Source organism: Dryobates pubescens, chromosome Z (assembly GCF_014839835.1).
Source record: "Dryobates pubescens isolate bDryPub1 chromosome Z, bDryPub1.pri, whole genome shotgun sequence".
Taxonomy (NCBI): domain Eukaryota; kingdom Metazoa; phylum Chordata; class Aves; order Piciformes; family Picidae; genus Dryobates; species Dryobates pubescens.
In genome coordinates, this window is record NC_071657.1 from 87,562,286 (window position 1) to 87,589,768 (window position 27,483).

Below are 27,483 nucleotides of genomic sequence, written 5' to 3' on the forward strand. Positions count from 1 at the left end.
AATGATATCATCGATGAACTGGATGTGTTCTGGAGCACCACCTTCCTCCAGAGCATCATGGATCACTGCATGACAGATGCTGGAGCTGTGGATCCAGCCCATTGGCAGTCTGTTGAAAGTGTACTGGATTCCTCTCCAGGTGAAAGCAAACTGAGGCCTGCATTCCTCTGCTATGGGAATAGAGAAGAAGGCATTAGCAATGTCTATGGTAGCATACCATTTGGCCTCTTTGGATTCCAGCTCATACTGGAGTTCCATCATGTCTGGTACTGCTGCACTCATAGGCGGTGTTACTTCATTCAGGGCTCGGTAGTCCACTGTCAGACGCCAGTCTCCATTCGGCTTTCGCACAGGCCACACTGGACTGTTGAAAGGTGAATGAGTTTTGCTGATGACTTTCTGACTCTCCAAATGACGAATCAGATTCTGAATGGGCAACAAAGAGTCACGGTTGGTTCTGTATTGTCTGTGATGCACAGTCTGAGAAGCAACCAGCAACTTAATGTCCTGAATCTTGTGCTGTCCCACAATTGTAGATTCATCAGAAAGCTCAGGTCTAGCAGACAGTTTCAGCCTTTGTCCATCAATTTCTACAGAAGCTACTCCAAAAGCCCATTTGTAACCCTTAGGGTCTTTGAAACGCCCTTCTCTCAGAAAATCAATTCCCAAAATACAAGGTGCATCAGGTCCGGTCACAACTGTATGCTTTTTCCACTGCTTACCAGTTAAGCTTATATTAACCTCCACTTTACTTAACTCTTGAGATCCACCAGTGACTCCCAGAATAGTTATGGACTCTGATCCCTGATAATTTGATGGCAATATGGTGCACTGAGCTCCTGTGTCAACCAAGCCCCTGTACTTCTGAAAGTGTGAAGTGCCAGGCCACTGGATGTACACATCCCAATAGATTCTGTTATCTCTATTACCCCTCTCCTCCCCCTGGCGGGAGGCAGGGCACCCCTAGTTATGGGGAACATGTCCACAGGTGCAACGAGCACACTGTGCAGTGTTAGAGCTGGAGCCACTGTTGGAGCTACTAGAGTTGTCCTGGGGAACTGTGGAAGTAACAGCTACCCTTCTGGTATTGCTACCCCAGGTTCTGCCACTTTGCAGTTCCCTCAGTCTCCTGAAAAGATTAGAAGTTGGTTGGCCATCCCATCTGTTCATGTTCTCACCAAACTGATCACACAGGGTAATCCAAATAGTCCTACGTGACTGCCTTGGTGGTCTGCTTTGGTTTGGTCTGTTTTGGAATGACCTCCTTGGAGGATGTCTGTTTCTCACAGATGAAACCTGTACACATCTGGAGGAAGAATTGGAATTATCTCTTTGTGCCAATTGGCATATGGTGTTTTTAAATTCATCCTTCAGCTCTTTCATGCAATTCTTTATTTCACCAGACAGAGTTTCAATGGCTAAAAACAAAGAAACGTGTCATGCTATCATCCAATTGCCTCAATTGATCAGTGAATTGGCCAACCATAGGAGGAGCTCCACCATAATTTCTTGCCACAATTCTGCTTGCCAGAATGTTTGCATAATTAGAAGGAGCAAGCTTGATGAGCTTTTTAGCAAGACCATTTCCTACAGGAACATCATCAGGATTCAGAGATTCATGTTCACCATAGAGTATCTCTCTAACAGCAAATTCTCTCAGACGCTTAATTCCCTCATCTATGGTAGTCCAGGGCTTAGGATTCCATGGAAGATCATCTCGGGAAGGGTATCTCATGAGAACCGCCATTAGAAGGCGTATCCACAGATTAACCTTACCGAGAGCCTTGCCCAGATGTCTATCTATTCCATTATCCTTTGAGAGAGTTCCTAGCTGAGCTGCTGACTTGTCTCCAACCATTAGAGCTGGAGCACCTGTATCATAACATCTACCAAGCCAAGCGAGAACTGTCTCCTTATCTGCTCTGAGATAGTCTTTTCTTACATTTCGCAATTCCTCCCGGGGTGAAGAGCAGTCAGTTAGGTCATCTTGTTGTTCCTCTTCCTTTGCCTCCTCTTCCTCAACTTGTTGTCCAAACAACCTTTCTGTCACTCTCTCAAGGATCCCTTTAAGCTGAGAAGCACCACCACTAGCTGCTGTCCTACCAAGAGATGCATCTCGATCCTCTGATGATCTCAATAACTCAGCTATATTTTTAAGACAAATTTTCTCTTCCTCCCCAGCAGAAGAACCTTGCTGTGCATCCCCATCAGCTCCTGAATCAGCTTTAGCCTTACCCCTCCTTGTTGTTAAAACTGCTACTTGCTTTACTGGAGGTGTGTTTGGGTTTCCAGCTGCCTTACTATCAGAAGCTGATAAGCTTTGAGACAGATTAGCTGCTTTGGAGGACGCTTCCGCTCCTGCCATGGAAGAAGGAGGAAATGACTTTGCCTCGTTAATGGTGGCTGCCGAGGACACGGGAGCTGCCATGTTTGGGGCTACTGCAGACCCTGGCTGCTTGCCAGAATCATCACCATTGCTATTCAGAGCTGCCTTGCCGATTGACTTTTTAGCTTTATCTTTAACTGACACAGATTCTCCATTATCATCCTCACTGGATGTTCCTGAAACAGAGCCAGGGTGGTGTTTTCGTCTCTTAACCCTCCGTCTAATAACAAAACATGCCTTAGAAACTTTTCTCTCCCGGTACAGTGTTACCAGCAAATACACATTACTTATCACCAGCAGCAGGACTACACACATCGAGAAAATCAGCTTTGGATCCCAGCCATCACTTAAAATTACCCTTTCACCGACCAGAATCGTAAACTCCTTTATCTCAATAGGGAGTGTGCTCGATGTAACATTTCTGTATCTTTTCACCCAAAAGAATTCCAGGCACCGATCATATAGGAGCTGCATCTTGTACTTAAACCACAAATATAATTTTTGCATTATATATTTACCTATCTGATCGATAATCATACCCAGGCAATACTTGTAGATCAATACACTGAAGACAGAGAAAAGCAGACGCTCTAAAAGCCAAAACACCTTCATGTTTGCTCGTTCGACTCAAGCAAGCAATAAATCAAACTAATTTATCACCGAGTTGGGCAGCCAATAATGTGGTAGGTTGAGAGAGGGCTTAGCTCTCTCTCCTCCACAGAGTAAGAAACCACAGCTAACTCAGTCGAAGAGCAAAAGCTATATATTTACAAGCATATATGGAAAGCAGGTTATATATAACACAATATATACAGGTATTTACAATATATACACAGAAATACACAGCAAAGAGAAATAACACAACAAAAATCCCTCCCCGAGGGAGGGATCCCCTCCTTGGAGCTCCCTCTCTCCCCCCCTACCTCCCTTTTTCCCCAAAAAGGGGTTAGAGAGAGAGAAAGGCAAGTTACTAAGGAAAAGAGTTGTTAGTAAGCTTCAAAAGCCCATGCAGGATTAGTGTTTGCTTATCTGAAGGCCAACTCCAGCAGTTTGCAGAAGAAGCAGGCAGGGAGAACAGGCTGAAACCTCCAACTCCCCAAACTCCCAAACCGAACTGAACTGAGGAAAAAAAAATTTCCAACTGCTTCACAATCTAAAGCTGCATTTTTGTTTATCCACCAATGGAATTCGTTTAGAATATCAGAATGGTTTGGTTCTAGTACCGAAAACATTAGCCAGTGTGTTCCAGCAGTGTTTGTTCTTAAAGGCACAGCCTCAAACGACCACAGGCCTCAAACAGCAGTAAAGTGAAAGTGGGAGGAGAAGGGGCTGAAGTTGTGTGATGAAAAACATCACAACTCTCCTTGTCTCCTGTTTTCCTCTTGCTATGCTGAAGTGGGTAGCACCCAAGTATTGGTCACAGTCAGAGGAGAGCCAGGGAGCTTGTCAGCCTTTAGCACTTAGCTGGGATCATCATCCTCCTCTTCTCCACTCTCTCACTGCTTTGAATGTCTTCTGTGGCCCTGGCCAGGGGCTGGAGTGATTGATCTCCATCCTGGCCATCATTACCTGTGGAGATCAAAGGCATCCAAGGCAGAGGCTCATGTGAGCCCTTGGATTAATGGGGAGATGGTGTTGCCATACATAACTGTACACACATGTATCCAGGACAGGTTGGAGCACAGGGCAGTGCTTGCTACATCTTGAACCCAACCATGGGTCCTTGAATTTGCCCTCTGGTGCCCTGGCAAGAGCAACAGCCTTTTAGCCTGACCTTCCTGAGGTCCTTTCTGGCAGATCTCTACCCTTGGAGGGATCACATGGCCATGGGTCCCTCAATGGACTAAGCCATAAGAACCTGTTTGGGATGCCCTTCTTTGCTTGCTCCAGGATGAGAGCACTGCTTAGAGCTGTGATCTGCTGCCACATGGGACTTGGTGGGCAGAGACATTCTGACCATCCCAAACACCACAGGGATGAATTGATATTTCTCTGGAGAGTCGGGCTCTCCTAGAAGATTTCTACTTTCCTCCCAGATACCACTCAGCCCCATGGTCCTTTCTGCTACAGTGGCCCAGGGGATAGTGTTTTCCTACCTCTTTGATAATGCTCCTTAGCTTTTCTTGGAAGATATTTTCCTGGAAAGGCAAAGGGGAGTCCTGAGTAAGGGAGACTGGCTTTGCCAGCTTCTGTTGTTCAGCCAGTTCAGCCAGTTCCTGCTGAGTGTGTTCCTGCTGAACTTGTTACCTTCCTACTCACCTGGAAAGCAAAAACCACAGGATCACAGCAGACATGAGGAGTGCCAATAGCACAACCACTCCAATCACAGTCCCACTCCATGAACCCAGAGGTTGCACTTCAACTGAAACACAAACAGACTCAGTGTCACAGTCTAAGCCACATTATCGCCTGGGCTCCACAACAGCAAAGGGTAAGTGCAAGAGTGCAGGTGTGTCTTGACTTAGCTTTCTTCTGGAATGGAGAATTAACCCATGAATGAAAAATAAAAAGTTTCCTCTTCCTTCTATGAGACCCCACCACACCTGCATCTGGCCAGCTCATCTCAAGGGGGAGAAGCCAGTCTGGGAAAAGGGTACATGTGGAAAAGAGGATCAGGCAGAGGGAATAAGGAGCCCACTTACCAACAGAGAAGCTGTAGCAGATGCAGGTGAACTTCTCCGCCTGTTGGAGGAGATGGGAGGCAGAGCTCAGGCCACTCCTGCCCCACTGCTCACCCTGCAGGCAAAGGCCTCCCACCCACAGATGCTGAATGCTGCAGCTGTAGCCCAAGAGCCCTGGGACACTGTCCTGCCAAGGTACTCGGTCCCTCAGCAGAGGGACTGGGAATGGATCCCGTGCAGCACTGACAAAGCCTGACAAGAGGCCTGGCCCCAGGTGGCAGCATCCCCAGCAAGCAGGACCCCTACGATGGAGGGGGCTGCGGGCAAGCGGTGCCCATGGGGAGAAGCGTGTCAGGGCTGCGGAGAGCAGAGCTGCGAGGGGCTGCGCTCACCTCGTCGTCGCCTCGGGACGGGCGATGGGGCGGAGGGGAAGCACAGCTGTGCCTTGGGACGGGGAGATGTCACGGACGCGGCGGCAGCTGACGCTGGGAGGCTGTGGAGAGTCTGGAGATAAGGCCCCGGGGATGAGCTTGAGCGGGGAGCACGGCAGGGGCTGCGTGGGGGCAGGGGCAGTCTCGGGCAGCGCAGGCTGCAGAGCCCAGCTCCTTTGCGCCCACGCTCCTCGGCGCTGGCTGGGAGACCGCAGGGCTGGGGACGCAGACACAGCAAGCCTCACCCGAGGTGTTGGTGTGAAAAGTCCACCGAGACGCGGCGCCAGCTCCGGCGGCCGTGACTCCCCGCATCGTCACCACGTAGCTGCTGCCAGCGCCGTGCTGAGGCACCGAGTGCTCGGTGGCAGAGCCACTCAGCCGCAGCCGCTCCATCTCCAGGAGGCCACCATCCTGCGTGCTCCAGCTCGTGATGTTCAGCTGGGGACGGGGCAGAGAGCTGCAGGGCAGCAGCTGCGACCTGCGCCGTGGCAACCTGCTCCCAGCGCACGGAGGCACAGCAAAGCACCCGCAAGCATCTCTCCTTGCCCACTCCTGTTGGGGAAGTCTCCCGGAAAGCAACCCTCAGGAGCCTAGGCCCATGCACTGGACCCCAAAGCAGACAAGGGGGGGGCGGAGGGGGAGGAGAGAAGGAATTTGGAGCCAGCACCCAGGAGAGGAGAGCAGCTGCCTCTGTGAGCAAAGGATCAAGGCTCAGTGATGAGCTGAGGGCAAAAGGGAGCCTGCTCATCTGCAGAGGGGGGTGTGTGTGTAAGGAGCCCGGGCCCAGCTCACTGCTATGGAGCTGCACCACCACAGGCGCTGTGGCGACATCCTTCCCTCAGCTCCTCTTTCCTCCTGTGGAAGATTGCCCTCTGAAGGCTTTGTCAGCATTAAAAGGGGAAGAGAGAATTCCCACAAGGGATGCAGATGGAGGCTCCTTGTTTGCCAAGGCACCATCTGAATCTCTCTTGGAGAGAGACCCTGGACCATCTTCACTGCTGGGAGGAGCTTTATGGAAAGGGCTTATTGGCAATGTGCAGAGAAGCAGCTAAGCGAAAGCAGAAAAGTAAGGATTCTCCTCACAAAGGCTGGCATCTGGGAGCAGGGAACCAGTTGCAGGAGAGCCACAAGCAATGCTGTTTTCCCCCAGGAAGAGCCAGGTGGGGCACAAAGAACAAGAGTGTCTTGGGTGCCTGTCACCCTGTGGAGAGGCCTGCCCCAGGGAGGGCTTCAGCCACACTGGCAGGGGTCTCAGCGCTCCTCAGCGCCTCAAAGCAGGGCTCTACCCTGGGAAGAGCCCTGACCCACAGCCACAGCAGGCACCTCTAGCACTGAGGAAAACTCAGAGGAGTGGTGCAAGTCTGGCAGAAGAAGAGGGATTTTCAGAGGGTGGCTCAAACCAGACGTTTTCCTGTGGTAGGAAGCCTGTGCAAGAGTCACAGGAAGCCTTGGGAGGCCCCCCCGCAAGCTGGGCAAACCCCAAGCTGAGCAGAAACCCCAGAGGGAAGCCCAGAGGGCAGGGAGCACCCAGCGCTTCTCCAGGCAACTGCATAGCACAAGGAATGTCTAAGGTGAGAGAGCAAATGCTCCTGCTCCTCACGGCCAGATGGTCACCTGCACTGCCTTCTACCTGAGGGACTCGTGGCATCCCCCTCCCCACTGTCCCCAGGCTGCTGCACAGACTTGCAGGCAGGGAGGTGCCTGGCAAGGTGAGGAGGTTCCTGGGCAGTCAGAGGCCTGCTGGTACCTGGATTCCAAGGATCTCCCCTCTGCAGGAGGGCAGCGCCTTCCACCTGAGGGAACTCGTGTTGGGATCCAGCCACGGCTCCCCTGGTTTATCTGGCACTGGGAACACAGGAGGATGGAGTCGTGCATGAGTACAGGGAGGAGGGGCTGAGCCCCAAACGGGGTGCAGGCAGCTCGTGGCCCGGGAGACAGGCCACGAGGGCACCCCCCAGGCAGGGCTTGTCCTCCACAAAGGCTCCCTGTGCTGCAGCAGCAGGAAGAGGAACAGTGTGCTGAGGAGGGGAAGAGTGAGCAGGGCACACGCCCTGCTCCGGGACCCTGCAGAGGCCCTTGGCCAGCGCCACCCAGGCTCCCAGCAGCCCCGATCCCAGCACCATCGCTGCAGGGAGCAGGTGCTTGGGCTGAAGGGCACCCTAGGTGTGACGCTCACGGGACTGCCTCTTCTCTCCTGTGCTCAGGCACACCTACCTGTTCCCTCTGTCCTGATCAGCCATGCAAAAAGGATGGTGCTGGGGGGCAGGGTGATGGTGATAGTGTAGTCAGTGAAGGGCTGGAGAAGAGGACAGGAAAATGTTCCCTCCTGGCCTTGTAGAATTTGCTCTCCCTCCACCTCGTCAGCCTCACAGGGAGCGGAGGAAGGCTCTGCCAGGCGGCACATGGCCTGCATGTTCTGGCAGGCGCCGGGGAGCCCACAGGTCCAGTTCACTTTGATGCTGGTGCTGGAAATCTCCCAGGTGCCGGGGACAACCTGGAATACCTCTGTGAAGATACACTGCAAGTGGGTGACTTCCTTAGGGCCCTTCCCCTCCCAGCCTTGCAAGTGCACTGCAGCCAGAAGTCCCTGCTCCCCACCCAGCTGGATGGGAGGCAAAAGAAGAGGCAGGGAGCAGGAGACTCGGGGGTCATGGTGGGCTCGGAAGCTGGGCATGACCTTTTGGGACAATTCTCTAAGTGAGGTTGCTCACATGGAGCAACAAAAAGGATCCTTCTGCCCTCACAGCCTCTCAGTATCACCAAGGTTGGAAGAGACCTCAGAGATCATCGAGTCCAACCTATCCAACCTCCTCTGATGGGAGCAAGAGGATCGTGGACAGGAATTAATGTGCATGAATGTGTGGACTTCCATTTCTCAATCCAATTTGTCCTGCTGCATCAAAACTGGGGTGTCAGGGGGTCTCAGAACCTCTACAGTGCAATACATGCAGCTCTTACAAAGATCAGTCCCTCTCCTGCTCTGTGTAGACCCTAGGGGAAGACTGTATTTTCCCTGGCCATGTAAGAAGCGATGATGCTTTGGCACATCATATGGCATAGCCCTGCTACACCACATATCCAGAAAGGGGATGATGGGAAAAGAGCCCTGTGCTGCTTCCCCCAGGAAAAGCTAGGAGAACTGGGGAGTCAAGAGACTGGGGCACTTATGAGGGGCTCATCCTAAACCCCAAACCTGCAGAGAGCCTGATGGACTGGCAGTTGACCCTGCTGCCTGATATTATCATCAAAGAAGCAAGGGCTGCCACGTGAAGTTGGCAAAGTACCTAAGGGGACCAGGCAAAACATTCTGCAAGCTTGGGCTGTGCTTGGGGAGGTTCACAGGAGAAACATTCCCTTACCCTGCCACAGACCTCTCAACGCTGTCTGCTGGCAACCAGCCCTGAGCACTCTCGCTGTGGCTCGTGTCTCGTGTCTCAAGGCCCTTGATGTCCTGGCAAGCTGCAGGGACCTTTTACTGGATTCCCAAGCCTCCTATTGCTCTGTGCCTCCTTGGAGGGGATCTCAGTGCTCCAAGCTCTGTCAGGATGGTGCCAGGCCTATGCCCACCATGACACAAAGCCTAGAGGGTACCTGCCTACAGAGAGCAAGGTGTGGCAGTCACAGCTGCACAATCTGAGAGAACACAGGCAGCAGAGCCCTCTGATCCCTCTGCCTCAACTGTCATGTCATGCAGACCACACACAGCTCTCTCATGCTTCTCTCCTTTGAGCACATGCTTTGGTGCCATCCCAGAAGCCCTCAGAGAGATCATTATCACCCACACCTCCAGTAAGAACCTCCCAACCCAGTGGCCAAAAGCAGACTATGTTCAGCACAGGGGACTGCCTCACAGTATCACAGTATCACAGTATAGCTAAGGTTGGAAGAGACCCCAAGGATCATCAAGTCCCACCTGTCTCCACAGACCTCATGACTAGACCATGGCACCAAGTGCCACATCCAGTCCTCCCTTGACCACCTCCAGGGACGGTGACTCCACCACCTCCCCGGGCAGCACATTCCAATGATGAACGACTCACTCAGTGAAGAACTTACTCCTCACCTCAAGCCTAAACCTCCCCTGGCACAGCTTGAGACTGTGCGCCCTTGTTCTGGTGCTGGTTGCTTGGGAGAGGAGACCAACCCCTTCCTGGGTACAACCACCTTTCAGGTAGTTGCAGAGGGCAATGAGGTCACCCCTAAGCCTCCTCTTCCCCAGGCTAAACAATCCCAGCTCCCTCAGCCTCTCCTCACAGGGCTGTGCTCAAGGCCTCCCTCCAGCCTTGTTGCCCTTCTCTGGACACGTTCAAGTGTCTCGATGTCCTTAAACTGAGGGGCCCAGAACTGGACACAGTAGTCAAGGTCTGGCCTAACCAATGCAGAGTACAGCCTCAACACTGCCTTCAGCAATACCTAATTTTCCTCAGACAGGCAGAGCTCATGCAGTGCACAGCCTCTTTCCCCTGGCCAGGAAGGGAAGAGCAGTGCAGCCAGGATTGATCCTGATGCCTCTCTTACCTAAGCATTCCACTCTGGAATGAATACGGGTCCAGAGACCTCTGCTGTCCTTTCTAAGCCAAACTTCTCTGTATATGGGTTTCCCATGACTGATAGACTGGGCTTGTCTTGAACATTTGATTTTGGTGAAGGGTGGCTGCAAACCATCAATGCAACTCAGCATCACTTCTTCGTTCTTCTTGTAATTGTCCTTCTCTGGTGCCAGCTGGAGTCTTGAGTCCCACCGGGGCCTTTGGCACATTTCTGGCAGAAGTGAAAGTAGATGTTAGCTGGGCTGGGAGCTGATGAGCCTGCACAGGCAGGTGGAAGGAAAGAAATCCCCAGCAATCCTTCCAGCCTCTGAAGTAAGAAGGAATATAGCAAGTCCACCCATCAGAATGTGACTCACAGGCAAGGCTTGTTGGAGGGGGACTGCTCTTTTACACTTAAAGCATGAATGAGCCTACCCCAATCACTCTTGTATCCAGGGGCACTGTATTGCCTCCTCCACATCCCACAGGACAATAGTTACCAGGACAAGGATCCCTGAACTTAGAGACCCCTTCTGGCTACCTCTTCAGGCATGCCACCCACCCCAGCTCAGGCTGCCTTTGATAGGCCATGGCACCACCAGTCCTGCTGGCATGCGTGTCTCTCCAGCCATGGCTCATCCCTCCCACAGGGATCAGAGATGTCCTTAGGGTCCCTGTCCTGGCTCAGACAGTACCTCAGCTACTCTCCTTCTGCCCCATGCCACCATGCAGTGAGGCATGGGAATGAGCAATACCTTCTCTGTTCACATCCCCTACTTTACCACAGCCTCTGGACCCTTTTCCCTACCACAAGCTCCCTCCTCCACATCCCCTCGTTACCATATTCTCCACCATCTAGGCTGAGCAGATACAGACTGTCCCAGCAGTTGCTGAGCACTGTGGGGAGAGGCTTTGGGAAATGATTCCTACAGGCAAGAATGCTGACAACTGGGAAGAAGCACTTCCAGCTTCTGAAAGGGGATCTGGGAGGCATCAAAGTGCTTGTGACCGTTTGATGCTGTGCCTTTAAGAAAGGGGCACACTGGCTAAATGTTTGTAAAATATTTTGGTATTCTAAACGAATTTCATTGGTAGGATTGTGGGAGGTGAGGTTGGGCCTGGCGCAGCTGGGAACTTTCTCTCAGTCTTCCTTCCTTCACTGTCCCTCTCGGCTGGATCTGCTTCTGGGCTTCTTGCCAAAAGCTAAGAACTAACTCCCTGTGCATAGGCCTCCGCTTGCTGTACTAACTCCCTTTTCGTCTCTTCTTCTACCTCTTTTGGGGGAGAAGGGAGGTAGGGGGGTGAAGGGGGCACAGGGGGAAGCCCCCTCTGTGGGGGGTCTGGTTTCTGGTTGAGTTCATTTGCTGTATATTCCTGTATATACTGTAAAATACCTGTGTTTGTTGTGTTACATAGAATCTGTTTCCTTGTAAAATATAATCTCATTTCTACCGACTGAGTTTAGCCGTGGTTTCTTTCTCAGTGGGGGAGGGAAAGCAGAGCCTTTCCTTTCGAACCACCACACTCTTTTTATTGGCGCCCAACGTGGGGCCGGGCAATTAAGTAATTAAGTTGATTTATTGCTTGTCTCAGCCGGAGAAACAAAATGAAGGTGCTCTGGGTTTTAGAACGTTTATTCTTCTTGGTCTGTGGCATGTTGGTCTACCGGTACTGCATCGGGTTGATGTTAGACCAGATAGGTAAATATTTAATGCGTAAAATCTATTTGTGGTTTATGCATAGGATCCAGCTGTTGTATAAACACTGTTTGGGTTTTTTTCGGCTCACTAATTACGGCAACAGAACATCTTCCACTTTGCCGATCGAGATAAGGGAGTTTAACACTTCAGGAGGTTAATATAAGTCTAACTGGTAAGCAGTGGGAGAAGTATACAGTTGTGACCGGACCTGATGCACCTTGTATTTTCGGAATTGATTTTCTGAGAGAAGGGCGTTTCAAGGACCCTAAAGGTTACAAATGGGCTTTTGGAGTAGCTTCTGTAGAAATTGATGGACAAAAGGTTCAGGAAGATGTGATAGATGGAGAGCAAGATGACATCACCGAATGCTCGTCACCCAGGGAGGAGATTCGCAATGTCCGCAAAGATTACCTCAGAGCAGATAAGGAACCCATCCTATCTTGGCTTGCTAGGTGTTATGATACAGGTGCTCCAGCTCTAATGGTTGGAGACAAGTCAGCAGCTCAGCTAGGAACTCTCTCAAAGGATAATGGAATAGATAGACATCTAGCCAGGATTCTCGGTAAGGTTAATCTGTGGATACGCCTTTTAATGGCGGTTTCCCTGAGATACCCTTCCCGAGATGATCTTCCATGGAATCCTAAGCCCTGGACTACCATAGATGAGGGAATTAAGCGTCTGAGAGAGTTTGCCATTAGAGAGATACTCTATGGTGACCATGATACTCTGAATCCTGACGATATCCCTGTGGCAGCTGGTCTTGCTAAAAAGCTCATTAAGCTTGCTCCTTCCAATTATGCAAATATTTTGGCAAGTAGAATTGTGGCAAGAAATTATGGTGGAGATCCTCCTACGGTTGGCCAATTCACTGATCAACTAAGACAATTGGATGATAGCATGACACGTGTTTCTTTGGTTTCAGCCATTAAAGCTCTGTCTAGTGAGATAAAGGATTGCATGAGAGAGCTGAAGGATGAAATCAAAGATTCCATGTGCCAATTGGCACAAAGAGATAATTCCATTTCTTCCTCCAGGTGGGTGCAGGTTTCAGCTATGAGGAACAGGCATCCTCCAAGGAGGTCATTCCAAAACAGGCCAAACCAAAACAGACCACCAAGGCAGTCACGTAGGACCATTTGGATAACTCTGCGTGATCAGTTTGGTGAGAACATGAACAGGTGGGATGGTCAACCAACCTCTAATCTTTTCAGGAGACTGAGGGAACTGCAAAGTGGCAGAACCCAGGGTAGCAATACCAGAAGGGTAGCTGTTACTTGCACAGTTCCCCAGGACAACGATGACAGCTCCAACAGTGGCTCCAGTTCTAACACTGCACAGTGTGCTCGTTGCACCTGTGGAAATGTTCCCCATAATTAGGGGTGCCCTGCCTCCCGCCAGGGGGAGGAGAGGGATAATGGAGATAACAGAATCTAATGGGATGTGTACATCCAGTGGCCTGGCACTTCACACTTTCGGAAGTACAGGGCCTTGGTTGACACAGGAGCTCAGTGCACCATATTGCCATCAAATTATCAGGGATCAGAGTCTATAACTATTCTGGGAGTCACTGGTGGATCTCAAGAGTTAAGTAAGGTAGAGGTGATCTCAAGCTGGCCTGAAGGTACCAACTGTGCTAAACCTCCAGAGGAGAGAGTAACTCATGCTGAGGAAGCTCCTCCTTACAATGACCTTTCTGATGATGAGAAGAAATATGCTTTGTTCACAGATGGTTCCTGTCGTCTCGTCGGGAACAAGCGAAGGTGGAAGTCTGCAGTGTGGAGTCCGACACGCCGAGTTGCAGAGGCGAAGGATGGAGAAGGAGAATCCAGTCAGTTTGCAGAGGTAAAAGCTGTGCAGCTAGCTCTCGACATGGCTGAACGTGAGAGATGGCCAAAGCTTTATCTCTACACCGACTCATGGATGGTAGCCAATGCTCTATGGGGTTGGCTAAAGAACTAGAAGAATGGCTGGCAGAGGAAAGGAAAACCCATCTGGGCAGCCGACCTGTGGCAAGACATTGCTGATCGAATCGAGAGAATTCCAGTGAAGGTGAGACACATTGATGCTCACATTCCTAAGAGCAAAGCTACTGAGGAACAGCAGCACAACCATCAGGCAGATTTAGCTGCAAGAGTTTCTCAAGTAGACAAGGACTCTGAACTTGATCTCGACTGGAAACACCGAGGTGAGCTATTCTTAGCTCGGTGGGCTCACGATTCATCAGGACATCAAGGCAGAGATGCAACATACCAGTGGGCTCGTGACAGATCCATAGACATTTCCATGGATGCTATCACACAAGTCATCCATGACTGTGACATTTGTGCTGCTATTAAGCAGGCAAAAAGAATTAAGCCCTTATGGTATGGTGACAGATGGTCCAAGTACAGGTATGGTGAAGCCTGGCAGATTGACTACATCACTCTACCACGTTCTCGTTCTGGTAAGCAGTACGTGCTTACTATGTTAGAGGCAAACACTGGATGGCTGGAAACTTATGCAGTTCCACACGCAACTGCACGCAACACCATTCTCGGTCTGGAGAGACAGATCCTGTGGAGACACGGAACTCCAGAGAGGATTGAGTCAGACAACGGAAATCATTTCAAGAACAACCTTGTAAAGAGCTGGGCAAAAGAGCACGGTATTGAGTGGATTTTCCATATTCCTTACTATGCACCAGCTGCAGGGAAGATTGAACGCTACAACGGTTTGTTGAAGACCACTCTCAAAGCCATGGGAGGTGGATCTTTGAAAAACTGGGAGAAACATTTAGCACAAGCAACCTGGCTGGTGAATAGTAGAGGTTCAGTGAACCACGCTGGACCGGCACATTCAGATTTGCTACGGAGAGTAGAAGGTGATAGAGTTCCTGTTGTTAGAGAAAAGAATCTGTTAGGTAAAACTGTTTGGGTATTTTCGCCCTCAGGAGAGGCTAAACCTGTCCGAGGGGTGGTTTCAGCAGAAGGTCCGGGTCACACTTATTGGGTAATGCAGGAGAATGGTCAAATTCAGTGTATTCCACAAAGAAATTTAACTTTAGCTGAAAGAGTTTAATTTCAGACTGTTGTACAGCTACAATGCGCCCAAGGGAAGAATCCCTGAGGAATCTACAGTGCACGAACCCTGAGAGCCCTGAGAGCCCTGAGTCAACTGAGAGTCCCTGTGTTCCTGTTTACCTTTTCTTCACTTCGTCTGCAGAGAGACAAGCTGGTTTCCATATTCTTATTTCTTGACTTTTTTGGACTTATGAATCGTCTACATCTGAGTATAGCCGGAACGGACTATGAACTTTACTCACGAACTGTAAATATTGTTTCCGATTGGATGGACAGTGCGAACGACCAATGAAATTGTTTAGAAGGGGTGGACTGTGGCCGTTTGACACTGTGCCTTTAAGAAAGGGGCACACTGGCTAAATGTTTGTAAAATATTTTGGTATTCTAAACGAATTTCATTGGTAGGATTGTGGGAGGAGAGATTGGACCCAGGGGAGTTGGGAACTTTCTCTCAGTCTTCCTTCCTTCACTGTCCCTCTCGGCTGGATCTGCTTCTGGGCTTCTTGCCAAAAGCTAAGAACTAACTCCCTGTGCATAGGCCTCCTCTTGCTGTACTAACTCCCTTTTCGTCTCTTCTTCTACCTCTTTTGGGGGAGAAGGGAGGTAGGGGGGTGAAGGGGGCACAGGGGGAAGCCCCCTCTGTGGGGGGTCTGGTTTCTGGTTGAGTTCATTTGCTGTATATTCCTGTATATATTGTAAAATACCTGTATTTGTTGTGTTACATAGAATCTGTCTCCTTGTAAAATATAATCTCATTTCTCCGACTGGGTTTAGCTGTGGTCTCTTTCTCGGTGGGGGAGGGAAAGCAGAGCCTTTCCTTTCAAACCACCGCACTCTTCTTTATTGGCGCCCAACGTGGCGCCAATAAAATACAACCTTCCCTGTCCCAAAGGGCCAGAGAAAGGATCGTACAGGGTTCAGACCATCTTCTAAGCAGCCACAATTATAGATATGCTGGTGAACAACATACTTACATTCAGGCTTTGCTCTCAGAGCAGAAAGCAGAAGCAGCACAGCTGAATGCTTCAACCAGCAGCTGTGTCCCACTGAGGGAGTTACAACTTTTTCCCACACAGGTAGCCAGTTGCTTCCCATGCCCAGGCCCATCCAGCTGGCAGCGACAGCAAATTTCCTTTTACTCTGCTCTCAGCACACAAAGTGTCCTTGAGCTAGGATGTTTACAGAAAGTGGCAGCCTTGCTCCCCAAATACTCTTTCCCTTATCTACAATGCATGGATTCATGCCCAGTCTATACTTTCAGGGAACGATTGGAAAACTGACTCATTGCAGGGTATGACCCGTCTCTGACCACCCACCCTAATCCCATCCTTCACGCAGCCCCCCAGTGCACGTGCCCCCTACCAGAGCTCCTTCACTCCATCCTGTGGTCTCTCAGAAATACCAGGACCTTGAGCTGACAGCCCTTATGTGGTGGTGAGAGAAAGTTCAATTCTCCCCCCCATCCCCCAGAGGTCCTTCTGGGCTTCAGCCCCGGGCTGTAGGGAGTAAAGGTCTGTATCAAACTTGCAGGAGAACGAGCAGCAAAATCTGTCTAGAGAAAAGGAGGAACCTCTTCTTACCGGTTTCCCAGGGCACTCCTTGGACCTTGAGATCAGGTTCTTCCTGGCCCTGTGCTGCCACCAAAAACACAAGGGCCAGCAGAAATCTCAGAGCCAGAAATTTCAGGGCCATGCTAGCATGGAGTTCCCAGGCAGGACTGAAATCTTGGTTCCACTTGCTGCCTCTGAGCCCAAGTATCTGTAACTGACTGCAAGACCTCAACTCCGGAAGGAAATCAGATATATAAGGCAGGCTCTCAATACACAGGAAGGTTCCCCTTCAGGAAGAGAACCTCCCTTCACTGTCAGTTCTGCTGCCTTTTGCAGTCCTTTTTCTACAGGGGCATCCAGACTCTAGTATTAAACAGAAGAATCCCTGTCACCAAGACCCTGGACTTTTCTCCAAACCCCTTCTAGAGGGCATTCAGGAAGCACTGGTCCTGTTTCTGAGGCAGTGTCGATGGGTTTCCCAATCCCACTGCACGGGTTTTAGAGCTGTAACGAGGCAACAAACTTCCTCTCAGTGATCACAGGAGGTGGAAGGCCCTTGACAAAGCACATAAAGAACTGACAAGAACTAGGGATAGGGATAGGGATGTGAACTGCAAAGAGTACCTCAAGGTCTCAAACAGAGTACCTCAAGGTCTTGGCCTTTCTGAAAGACACACTTAACTCACATTGTCTGGTGCTTCCCTGATCCTTCATACCCAGCTGCCTCCAACTTTTTCCCCCTTAGCCTAGCAACACTCTGCTCTGCCCCGAGGACTGAAGATGACCCTGCCCTTTCACATCAGCTGAGTGCCTGAGGAAGCCCTCAGAACTACTTGCTCCTCAGCAGCTCCTACTTTTCCTCCAGAATCTCCTCACCTGGGATGTCTCAGAGGGCTGTGTGGTCAGACACAGGTAGAGCAAAGACCATGCTTGTCCCTCGCTTTTCCCACAACACATGCACAAGACACACTCCTGCCTAGGTGGGAGCACCACCACTCACTGGTTCCCAGCACAGACTATATCCAAACACATCAGAGCCACCCAAGACAGTCCTGAAGACCTGGGAGCCTGTCAGCCACATCTCCAGACCAAAGCAGCCCTTCTTATGGCCTCCCCTCAGCAAGGAGCAGTTAGCTCAGCATGCCACATGGAACATGACCTCACAAGGGAAATGGGGCAACCAGGCAGGAAATGGGGGGGTCAGGTGGGCATTCCCCTTCAAACCACAAGCCTTTATTGGTTGTCCAGGCAGAGCAAGCAGAGTTACAGTGCAAACAGCCCAGGGCCTGACTGTATACAGTGACAGAAGTGAGGAGCAGAGTGATCCAGGAGATGAGAGGCGCACAAACCAACCCTCCGTTTCTGTTTATCCAGCACTGTACATTCTCTTTTCTCCACCAGGAGCAGCCACAGAGGGCTGAGCTCCTTCTTACCCTCTCTGCCTTGTACCCATCAAGAACAGCTCCATCAGCCATGCAGGTCACACCCACAAAAGTCCATGAAAATGAAATACTTTTGCCGTAGGGGCTAGTTGCAGGTATCACACTGATGGTCAGACAGCTTACATGATGGACTGCCAAAATACATCTTTACTGGCATATGCAGGTTATCCCAGGCTAACAAAAAAGGGGTAGAGAAGAGAGTGGCTAAGTGGCCTATCTTCCAGCAGTGTGTTCCTCACCAAGGACAGCCTTCATGATCCCTCAGCCTCCAGGCTCCACTAGGCACCAGCATCCCTCCAGGACAGGCAGACGCTGCTGGAGGCAGTGCCAAAGCAGCAGCAGCTGGCAAGATCAAGCAGAACTCTAAAGCTGCAGAATGAGGATTTCCTAATAGAGACAGGGTCTACTGCACCTCAAAAAATGGGAGAGAAGCACCAACATCCACAGAGTGGGTCACAGACCAAAACAGAGGTTCAGCTAGGCTTAACTGAGGCTGTGTGACTTGTAGGGTGGGGAGGGGGGAAAGTAGGAAACTGAAGCATTGCTTTTGGAGCATGTGTCTTCTCCAGTGTGCTTCCTCAGGGATGGTGGAAACTGGAAAAGCCTAACCCAAGTTCTTCCATAAAGTTTCATGGAGATAGAGCTTTCACACAGAGAACAGGGAGGAACCACAACAAGGAAGGAGCTGTCACAGGGCAGGCAGCCCCTGCAAACCAGAACAATTTATTGGTTCTTTGGGCACAGCAGCACAACAGTGCAGTTGGGCCAACACAGTCAGAGGCTGGGGTCTAGCTAGATATGAGGATACAGAGTAGGGAAACAGGGACTGGGTTACAGCAAGCTGCTTCAGTCTCAGAGGACACTTGTATGCACCAGGATGAGAAGGCCTTGCCAGAGCACCAGAGTACTGAGAGAACACATCCTTGCTGGCACAGGCAGGTTATCCCAGGCCTTGGGCTGCTCCCCCTCTGTGACAGAAGATGCTGGAGCTTGAAGAGGGAGGAAATTTGAAGGGCAGTAATAATCCAGCAGAAGTTGTATGAGGTCCTGCTTCCAGCACAGAAAAACTAAGGCTTGAGGAACCCTCAGCACTAAGTCTCAGATGTCTGCCCCATCTTGTCCTCTCTGTGACTGCTCTGATTTTCTCCTCTGAAATCCAGAACAGGCAACCGCTCTCCAGCCTGGCCACCTTTACCTGTGGAGTCCAAGGACATGCAGAGCAGAGGCTGTTGCATGCCCTCAGCAACATGAGAAGCTCACACCATCACAGCTTCCAGTCTCCACCCTGTCACTGCCACATCAGAGAATGCAGGCAGAGCATTCTGTAGACCTACCTGTATCTTCCTCTTCCAGAAGAGTCTCTTTGATTGCACAGTAATTGTCCAAATTCTCATAGGGTTGGAGTTCTGGTTGGATGACAGAAACAGCATGAGGGATCCAGGGGCCACAGAAAAAGAAGCAGGGCAAACACAGACAGGTAGCAGCACTGGGGGCTGCAGGGCACCTTGGATCACACAGTCCCAACCCTCCCCAATACTACAGGGAGACCCTAGCCAGGGCTGACACAAGAGGTAGCTGGAGGAAGCTCTTAGGTGAAGATAGCATGTGTGGGACACACTGCTTTGGCACATCATCCAGAGCCAGCTGGGCCACCTGTAGCAGTGGGAACCGAAGGGAGTAGCTAACGGAATGTTTAGCTGGCTGTGGTAGGTTGAGAGAGGGCTTAGCTCTCCCTCCTCCACAGAGTAAGAAACCACAGCTAACTCAGTCGAAGAGCAAGCTATATATTTACAAGCATATATGGAAAGCAGGTTATATATAACACAATATATACAGGTATTTACAATATATACACAGAAATACACAGCAAAGAGAAATAACACAACAAAAATCCCTCCCCAAAGGAGGGATCCCCTCCTTGGAACCCCCTCTCTCCCCCCCTACCTCCCTTTTTCCCCAAAAAGGGGTTAGAGAGAGAGAAAGGCAAGTTACTAAGGAAAAGAGTTGTTAGTAAGCTTCAAAAGCCCATGCAGGATTAGTGTTTGCTTATCTGAAGGCCAACTCCAGCAGTTCGCAGAAGAAGCAGGCAGGGAGAACAGGCTGAAACCTCCAACTCCCCCAACTCCCAAACTGAACTGAACTGAGGAAAAAAAAATTCCAACTGCTTCACAATCTAAAGCTGCATTTTTGTTTATCAACCAATGAAATTCGTTTAGAATATCAGAATGTTTTGGTTCTAGTACCGAAAACATTAGCCAGTGTGTTCCAGCAGTGTTTGTTCTTAAAGGCACAGCCTCAAACGACCACACTGGCCTTCATATCAGTGTAAAGGGTGAGTGCCAAGAGGGTGTAATCAGGCTCTTCTTGGTGATTCCAAATAACAGGACAAGGGGCAATGGGAGGAAGTTGAGGCGTAGGCAGTTCCATGTAAACATGAATAAAAATGTTTTCACTGTGAGGGTGACAGAGCACTGGAACAGGCTGCCCAGGGGGGTTGTGGAGTCTCCATCTCTGGTGTGGCCGTTTGACGCTGTGCCTTTAAGGAAGGGGCACACTGGCTAAATGTTTGTAAAATATTTTGGTATTCTAAACGAATTTCATTGGTAGGATTGTGGGAGGAGAGATTGGACCCAGGGGAGTTGGGAACTTTCTCTCAGTCTTCCTTCCTTCACTGTCCCTCTCGGCTGGATCTGCTTCTGGGCTTCTTGCCAAAAGCTAAGAACTAACTCCCTGTGCATAGGCCTCCGCTTGCTGTACTAACTCCCTTTTCGTCTCTTCTTCTACCTCTTTTGGGGGAGAAGGGAGGTAGGGGGGTGAAGGGGGCACAGGGGGAAGCCCCTCTGTGGGGGGTCTGGTTTCTGGTTGAGTTCATTTGCTGTATATTCCTGTATATACTGTAAAATACCTGTGTTTGTTGTGTTACATAGAATCTGTTTCCTTGTAAAATATACTCTCATTTCTCCGACTGGGTTTAGCCGTGGTCTCTTTCTCAGTGGGGGAGGGAAAGCAGAGCCTTTCCTTTCAAACCACCACACACTTTTTTTATTGGCTCACCAACGTGGGGCCAGGCAGTTAAGTAATTAGGTTGATTTATTGCTTGTCTCAGCCGGAGAAACGAAATTAAGATGTTGTGGGTTTTTAAGCAGTTGCTGTTTTCCGTGTGTTCTATATTGGTCTACCGGTACTGCATTGGGTTGATGTTAGACCAGATAGGTAAATATTTAATGTGTAAAATCTATTTGTGGTTTATGCATAGGATCCAGCTGTTGTATAAACACTGTTTGGGTTTTTTTCGGCTCACTAATTCCGGCAATAGAACGTCTTCCACTCTGCCGATCGAGATAAGGGAGTTTAACACTTCAGGAGGTCAAAGAGTAACTTTAAGTGCTGGCTGGGATCTTAAGGTGATTTATTTGACAGGTGTAATCCTGCTGTTGCTGATAATTAATGTCTATCTGCTGTGGGCTCTATATATAGAGAAAAAGGTTTCTCGACCATGTTTTGTGATTAAACAAAAATCTAGGAAGCGTAGGCGTTCCTCTAAATCTGCCCCAGAGTCCTCGAGTGATGAGGTAGGGGCTGCGTCAGTTAGAAAAATAGCAAAACCTATTGGCAAAGCAGCCTTAAATGCTCCACTCTATGACTTTGGCAAGCAGCCAGGGGTGGCTCCCATTCCCAAGATGGCAACCGGTAGTGAGGCAAGGTCATTTCCGTCCGCCATGACAGGACCGGAAGGGGCCCCCACGGCGGCTGATTTAGATCAGGACCTGTCAGCTTCTATCAGGATGGCTGTAAATTCAAACACAGCTCCAGTTAAACAAGTAGCAGTCTTAAAGACCAGAGGTGGAAAGGCCAAAGCTGATCCAGGAGCTAATGGAGGAGAAGAGCAGGAGACCGATCCTGGTGAGGGAACCTCTGCTAAACAGGATGATCCTGGTGAGGGAACCTCTGCTAGGAAAGGGCCTGCTGGAGATGAACAGAAGGTTCGTCTTAGAGATATAGCTGAGTTATTGAGATCATCACAGGATGGAGATGCAGCTAAGACAGCAGCTGGCAGTGGTGCTTCTCAGCTTAAAGAGATCCTTAGGAGAGTGACAGTGGGATTATGGGGACAAAACGTTCAGGAAGATGTGATAGATGAAGAAGAGGATGACCTGCAGAGATGCTCGTCACCAAGGGAGGAGATTCGCAATGTCCGCAAAGATTACCTCAGAGCAGATAAGGAACCCATCCTATCTTGGCTTGCTAGGTGTTATGATACAGGTGCTCCAGCTCTAATGGTTGGAGACAAGTCAGCAGCTCAGCTAGGAACTCTCTCAAAGGATAATGGAATAGATAGACATCTAGCCAGGATTCTCGGTAAGGTTAATCTGTGGATACGCCTTTTAATGGCGGTTTCCCTGAGATACCCTTCCCGAGATGATCTTCCATGGAATCCTAAGCCCTGGACTACCATAGATGAGGGAATTAAGCGTCTGAGAGAGTTTGCCATTAGAGAGATACTCTATGGTGACCATGATACTCTGAATCCTGACGATATCCCTGTGGCAGCTGGTCTTGCTAAAAAGCTTATCAAGCTTGCTCCTTCCAATTATGCAAATATTTTGGCAAGTAGAATTGTGGCAAGAAATTATGGTGGAGATCCTCCTACGGTTGGCCAATTCACTGATCAACTAAGACAATTGGATGATAGCATGACACGTGTTTCTTTGGTTTCAGCCATTGAAACGCTGTCTGGAAAAATTGAGAATTGCATGAAAGAGCTGAGAGATTCCATATGCCAATTGGCACAAAGAGATAATTCCATTTCTTCCTCCAGGTGGGTGCAGGTTTCAGCTGTGAGGAATAGACATCCTCCAAGGAGGTCATTCCAAAACAGGCCAAACCAAAACAGACCACCAAGGCAATCACGTAGGACCATTTGGATAACTCCACGTGATCAGTTTGGTGAGAACATGAACAGGTGGGATGGTCAACCAACCTCTAATCTTTTCAGGAGACTGAGGGAACTGCAAAGTGGCAGAACCCAGGGTAGCAATACCAGAAGGGTAGCTGTTACTTGCACAGTTCCCCAGGACAACGATGACAGCTCCAACAGTGGCTCCAGTTCTAACACTGCACAGTGTGCTCGTTGCACCTGTGGAAATGTTCCCCACAATTAGGGGTGCCCTGCCTCCCGCCAGGGGGAGGAGAGGGGTAATACAGATAACAGAATCTATTGGGATGTGTACATCCAGTGGCCTGGCACTTCACATTTTCGGAAGTACAGGGCCTTGGTTGACACAAGAGCTCAGTGCACCATATTGCCATCAAATTATCAGGGATCGGAGTCCATAACTATTCTGGGAGTCACTGGTGGATCTCAAGAGTTAAGTAAGGTAGAGGTTAATATAAGTCTAACTGGTAAGCAGTGGAAGAAGCATACAGTTGTGACCGGACCTGATGCACCTTGTATTTTGGGAATTGATTTTCTGAGAGAAGGGCATTTCAAGGACCCTAAAGGTTACAAATGGGCTTTTGGAGTAGCTTCTGTAGAGATTGATGGACAAAAGCTGAAGCTGTCTGCTAGACCTGAACTCTCTGATGAATCTGCAGTTGTGGGACAAAACAAGATTCAGGACATTAAGTTGCTGGTTGCTTCTCAGACTGTGCATCACAGACAATACAGAACCAACCGTGACTCTTTGTTGCCCATTCAGAATCTGATTCGTCAGTTGGAGAGTCAGAAAGTCATCAGCAAAACTCATTCACCTTTCAACAGTCCAGTGTGGCCTGTGCGAAAGCAGAGTGGAGACTGGCGTCTGACAGTGGACTACCGAGCCCTGAATGAAGTAACACCGCCTATGAGTGCAGCAGTACCAGACATGATGGAACTCCAGTATGAGCTGGAATCCAAAGAGGCCAAATGGTATGCTACCATAGACATTGCTAATGCATTCTTCTCTATTCCCATAGCAGAGGAATGCAGGCCTCAGTTTGCTTTCACCTGGAGAGGAATCCAGTACACTTTCAACAGACTGCCAATGGGCTGGATCCACAGCTCCAGCATCTGTCATGCAGTGATCCATGATGCTCTGGAGGAAGGTGGTGCTCCAGAACACATCCAGTTCATCGATGATATCATTGTCTGGGGTAAAACTGCTGAGGAAGTCTTTGAGAAAGGTAACAAAATCATAGACATTCTTCTGAATGCAGGTTTTGCCATCAAGAGAGACAAAGTGAAGGGTCCTACCACAGAGATCCAGTTTCTGGGAGTGCAGTGGCAGGATGGACGCCGACACATTCCAGTGGATGTGGTAAACAGAGTCTCTACCATGGCAAATCCCACCAACAAGCAAGAAACTCTACGTTTCTTGGGGATAGTGGGATTTTGGAGACTGCACATTCCTGGATACAGTCAGATTGTGAAACCTCTGTATGATGTGACTCGAAAGAGGAACAGTTTCCACTGGGGACCTGAACAACAAGCAGCCTTTGACCAGATAAAGCAAGAAGTAGTTCAAGCAGTGGGTCTGGGACCTGTCCGAGATGGTCCAGACATTAAGAACATTTTGTACACGGCTGCAGGTGACAATGGTCCAACCTGGTGCTTGTGGCAAAAAGCTCCAGGTGAGACACGTGGACGACCTCTCGGCTTCTGGAGTCGAGGTTACAGAGGTTCAGAGGCAAATTACACTCCAACAGAGAAAGAGATTCTAGCCGCCTATGAAGGAGTGAAAGCAGCTTCTGAAGTAATTGGAACTGAATCACAACTTCTCTTAGCTCCCAGATTGCCAGTTTTGAATTGGATGTTCAAAGGCAAGGGTTCCACACCACATCATGCTACAGATTCCACCTGGTCCAAGTGGATGGCTCTGATAACACAGAGAGCTCGAATGGGAAATCTTGAAAGACCTGGTCTGGTGGAGGTGATCTCGAGTTGGCCTGAAGGTAGCAACTGTACTAAACCTCCAGAGGAGAGAGTAACTTGTGCTGAGGAAGCTCCTCCTTACAATGACCTTTCTGATGATGAGAAGAAGTATGCTTTGTTCACAGACAGTTCCTGTCGTCTCGTCGGGAACAAGCGAAGGTGGAAGTCTGCAGTGTGGAGTCCAATACGCCGAGTTGCAGAGGCGAAGGATGGAGAAGGAGAATCCAGTCAGTTTGCAGAGGTAAAAGCTGTCCAGCTAGCTCTCGACGTAGCTGAACGTGAGAGATGGCCAAAGCTTTATCTCTACACCGACTCCTGGATGGTAGCCAATGCTCTATGGGGTTGGCTAAAGAACTGGAAGAAGAGTGGCTGGCAGAGGAAAGGAAAACCCATCTGGGCAGCTGAACTGTGGCAAGACATTGCCGATCGAATCGAGAGAATTCCAGTGAAGGTGAGACACATTGATGCTCACGTTCCTAAGAGCAAAGCTACTGAGGAACAGCGACACAACCATCAGGCAGATCTAGCTGCAAGAGTTTCTCAAGTAGACAAGGACTCTGAACTTGATCTCAACTGGAAACACCGAGGTGAGATATTCTTAGCTCGGTGGGCTCACGATTCGTCAGGACATCAAGGCAGAGATGCAACATACCAGTGGGCTCATGACAGATCCATAGACATTTCCATGGATGCTATCACACAAGTCATCCATGACTGTGACATTTGTGCTGCTATTAAGCAGGCAAAGAGAATTAAGCCCTTGTGGTATGGTGACAGATGGTCCAAGTACAGGTATGGTGAAGCCTGGCAGATTGACTACATCACTCTACCACGTTCTCGTTCTGGTAAGCAGTACGTGCTTACTATGGTAGAGGCGAACACTGGATGGCTGGAAACTTATGCAGTTCCACATGCAACTGCACGCAACACCATTCTCGGTCTGGAGAGACAGATCCTGTGGAGACACGGAACTCCAGAGAGGATTGAGTCAGACAACGGAACTCACTTCAAGAACAACCTTGTAAAGAGCTGGGCAAAAGAGCATGGTATTGAGTGGATTTTCCATATTCCTTACTATGCACCAGCTGCAGGGAAGATTGAACGCTACAACGGTTTGTTGAAGACCACTCTCAAAGCCATGGGAGGTGGATCTTTGAAAAACTGGGAGAAACATTTAGCACAAGCAACCTGGCTGGTGAATAGTAGAGGTTCAGTGAACCGAGCTGGACCGGCACATTCAGATCTGCTACAGAGAGTAGAAGGTGATAGAGTTCCTGTTGTTAGAGAAAAGAATCTGTTAGGTAAAACTGTTTGGGTATTTTCACCCTCAGGAGAGGCTAAACCTGTCCGAGGGGTGGTTTCAGCAGAAGGTCCGGGTCACACTTATTGGGTAATGCAGGAGAATGGTCAAATTCAGTGTATTCCACAAAGAAATTTAACTTTAGCTGAAAGAGCTTAATTTCAGACTGTTGTACAGCTACAACGTGCCCAAAGGAAGAATCCCTGAGGAATCTACCGTGCACGAACCGTGAGAGCCCTGAGAGCCCTGAGTCAACTGAGAGTCCCTGTGTGGCTGTTTGTTTTTTCTTCACTTCATCTGCAGAGAGACAAGCTGGTTTCCATTTTCTTATTTCCTGACTTTTTAGGACTTCTGAATCATCTACATCTGAGTATAGCCGGAACGGACTATGAACTTTACTCACAAACTGCAAATATTGTTTCTGATTGGATGGACAGTGCGAACGACCAATGACATTGTTTAGAAGGGGTGGATTGTGGCCGTTTGACGCTGTGCCTTTAAGGAAGGGGCACACTGGCTAAATGTTTGTAAAATATTTTGGTATTCTAAACGAATTTCATTGGTAGGATTGTGGGAGGAGAGATTGGACCCAGGGGAGTTGGGAACTTTCTCTCAGTCTTCCTTCCTTCACTGTCCCTCTTGGCTGGATCTGCTTCTGGGCTTCTTGCCAAAAGATAAGAACTAACTCCCTGTGCATAGGCCTCCTCTTGCTGTACTAACTCCCTTTTCGTCTCTTCTTCTACCTCTTTTGGGGGAGAAGGGAGGTAGGGGGGTGAAGGGGGCACAGGGGGAAGCCCCTCTGTGGGGGGTCTGGTTTCTGATTGAGTTCATTTTCTGTATATTCCTGTATATATTGTAAAATACCTGTGTTTGTTGTGTTACATAGAATCTGTTTCCTTGTAAAATATACTCTCATTTCTCCGACTGGGTTTAGCCGTGGTCTCTTTCTCAGTGGGGGAGGGAAAGCAGAGCCTTTGCTTTCAAACCACTACATCTGGAGACATTCAAAACCTGCCTGGATGCAGTCCTGTGTGATCTGGTGTAGGTGATCCTGCTCTGGCAGGAGGGTTGGACCAGATGATCTCTCAAGGGCCCTTCCAGCCCCTAACATTCTGTGATTCTCTGTCTGAGATCAGCATCACTGTGTTTTTCACAGTTCTCACGAACAACACTGCATGTAGCCATGCCAAGGATAGCATAGGATAGCAACAGGCTCTGCTGCAGCAGACCCTCTCCCTTCCCAGCTCCAGCCCTATAACCATCTGTGTGATGGAAACCTTCCCTACCTGTGTAATGATCCTGTTCAGTTTTGCTGGGCAAGGTCTTTCTCCTCCTGGAAAAGCAAACAGCAGTCCTGAGTTGGGGGAAAGGCTGACAGGGCCCAGGTGGCACACAGGGCTCTCTGCACATCTTTCCTCTGGGCCTCTTGCGAGCTGGCAAGACTTGCCCATTGACAATACAGGGGACAGCAGCAGTGGCAGCAACAGTGACAAGGGACATGTTCTCTTAGCACACACAGTCCCTGCCACAGCCCCAAGGAAGGTGCTTATAAGCC

At 49.6% G+C, this 27,483-nt stretch overlaps 1 protein-coding gene across 1 annotated transcript; it reads right to left on the minus strand.

Moving 5' to 3' along the window:
• Positions 1 to 4,499: 4,499 nt before the first annotated feature.
• LOC128899348 (uncharacterized) lies at positions 4,500 to 16,446 on the minus strand. The gene is made up of 9 exons (XM_054177814.1): positions 16,307 to 16,446; positions 9,957 to 10,199; positions 7,653 to 7,943; positions 7,186 to 7,283; positions 5,684 to 5,876; positions 5,400 to 5,511; positions 5,029 to 5,165; positions 4,646 to 4,748; positions 4,500 to 4,524 (listed from the first exon to the last, which is right to left on the minus strand). The coding sequence occupies exons 1-9, from the start codon at positions 16,416 to 16,418 to the stop codon at positions 4,500 to 4,502; spliced, it is 1,314 nt and encodes a 437-aa protein (XP_054033789.1). The 5' UTR covers positions 16,419 to 16,446.
• Positions 16,447 to 27,483: the final 11,037 nt, after the last annotated feature.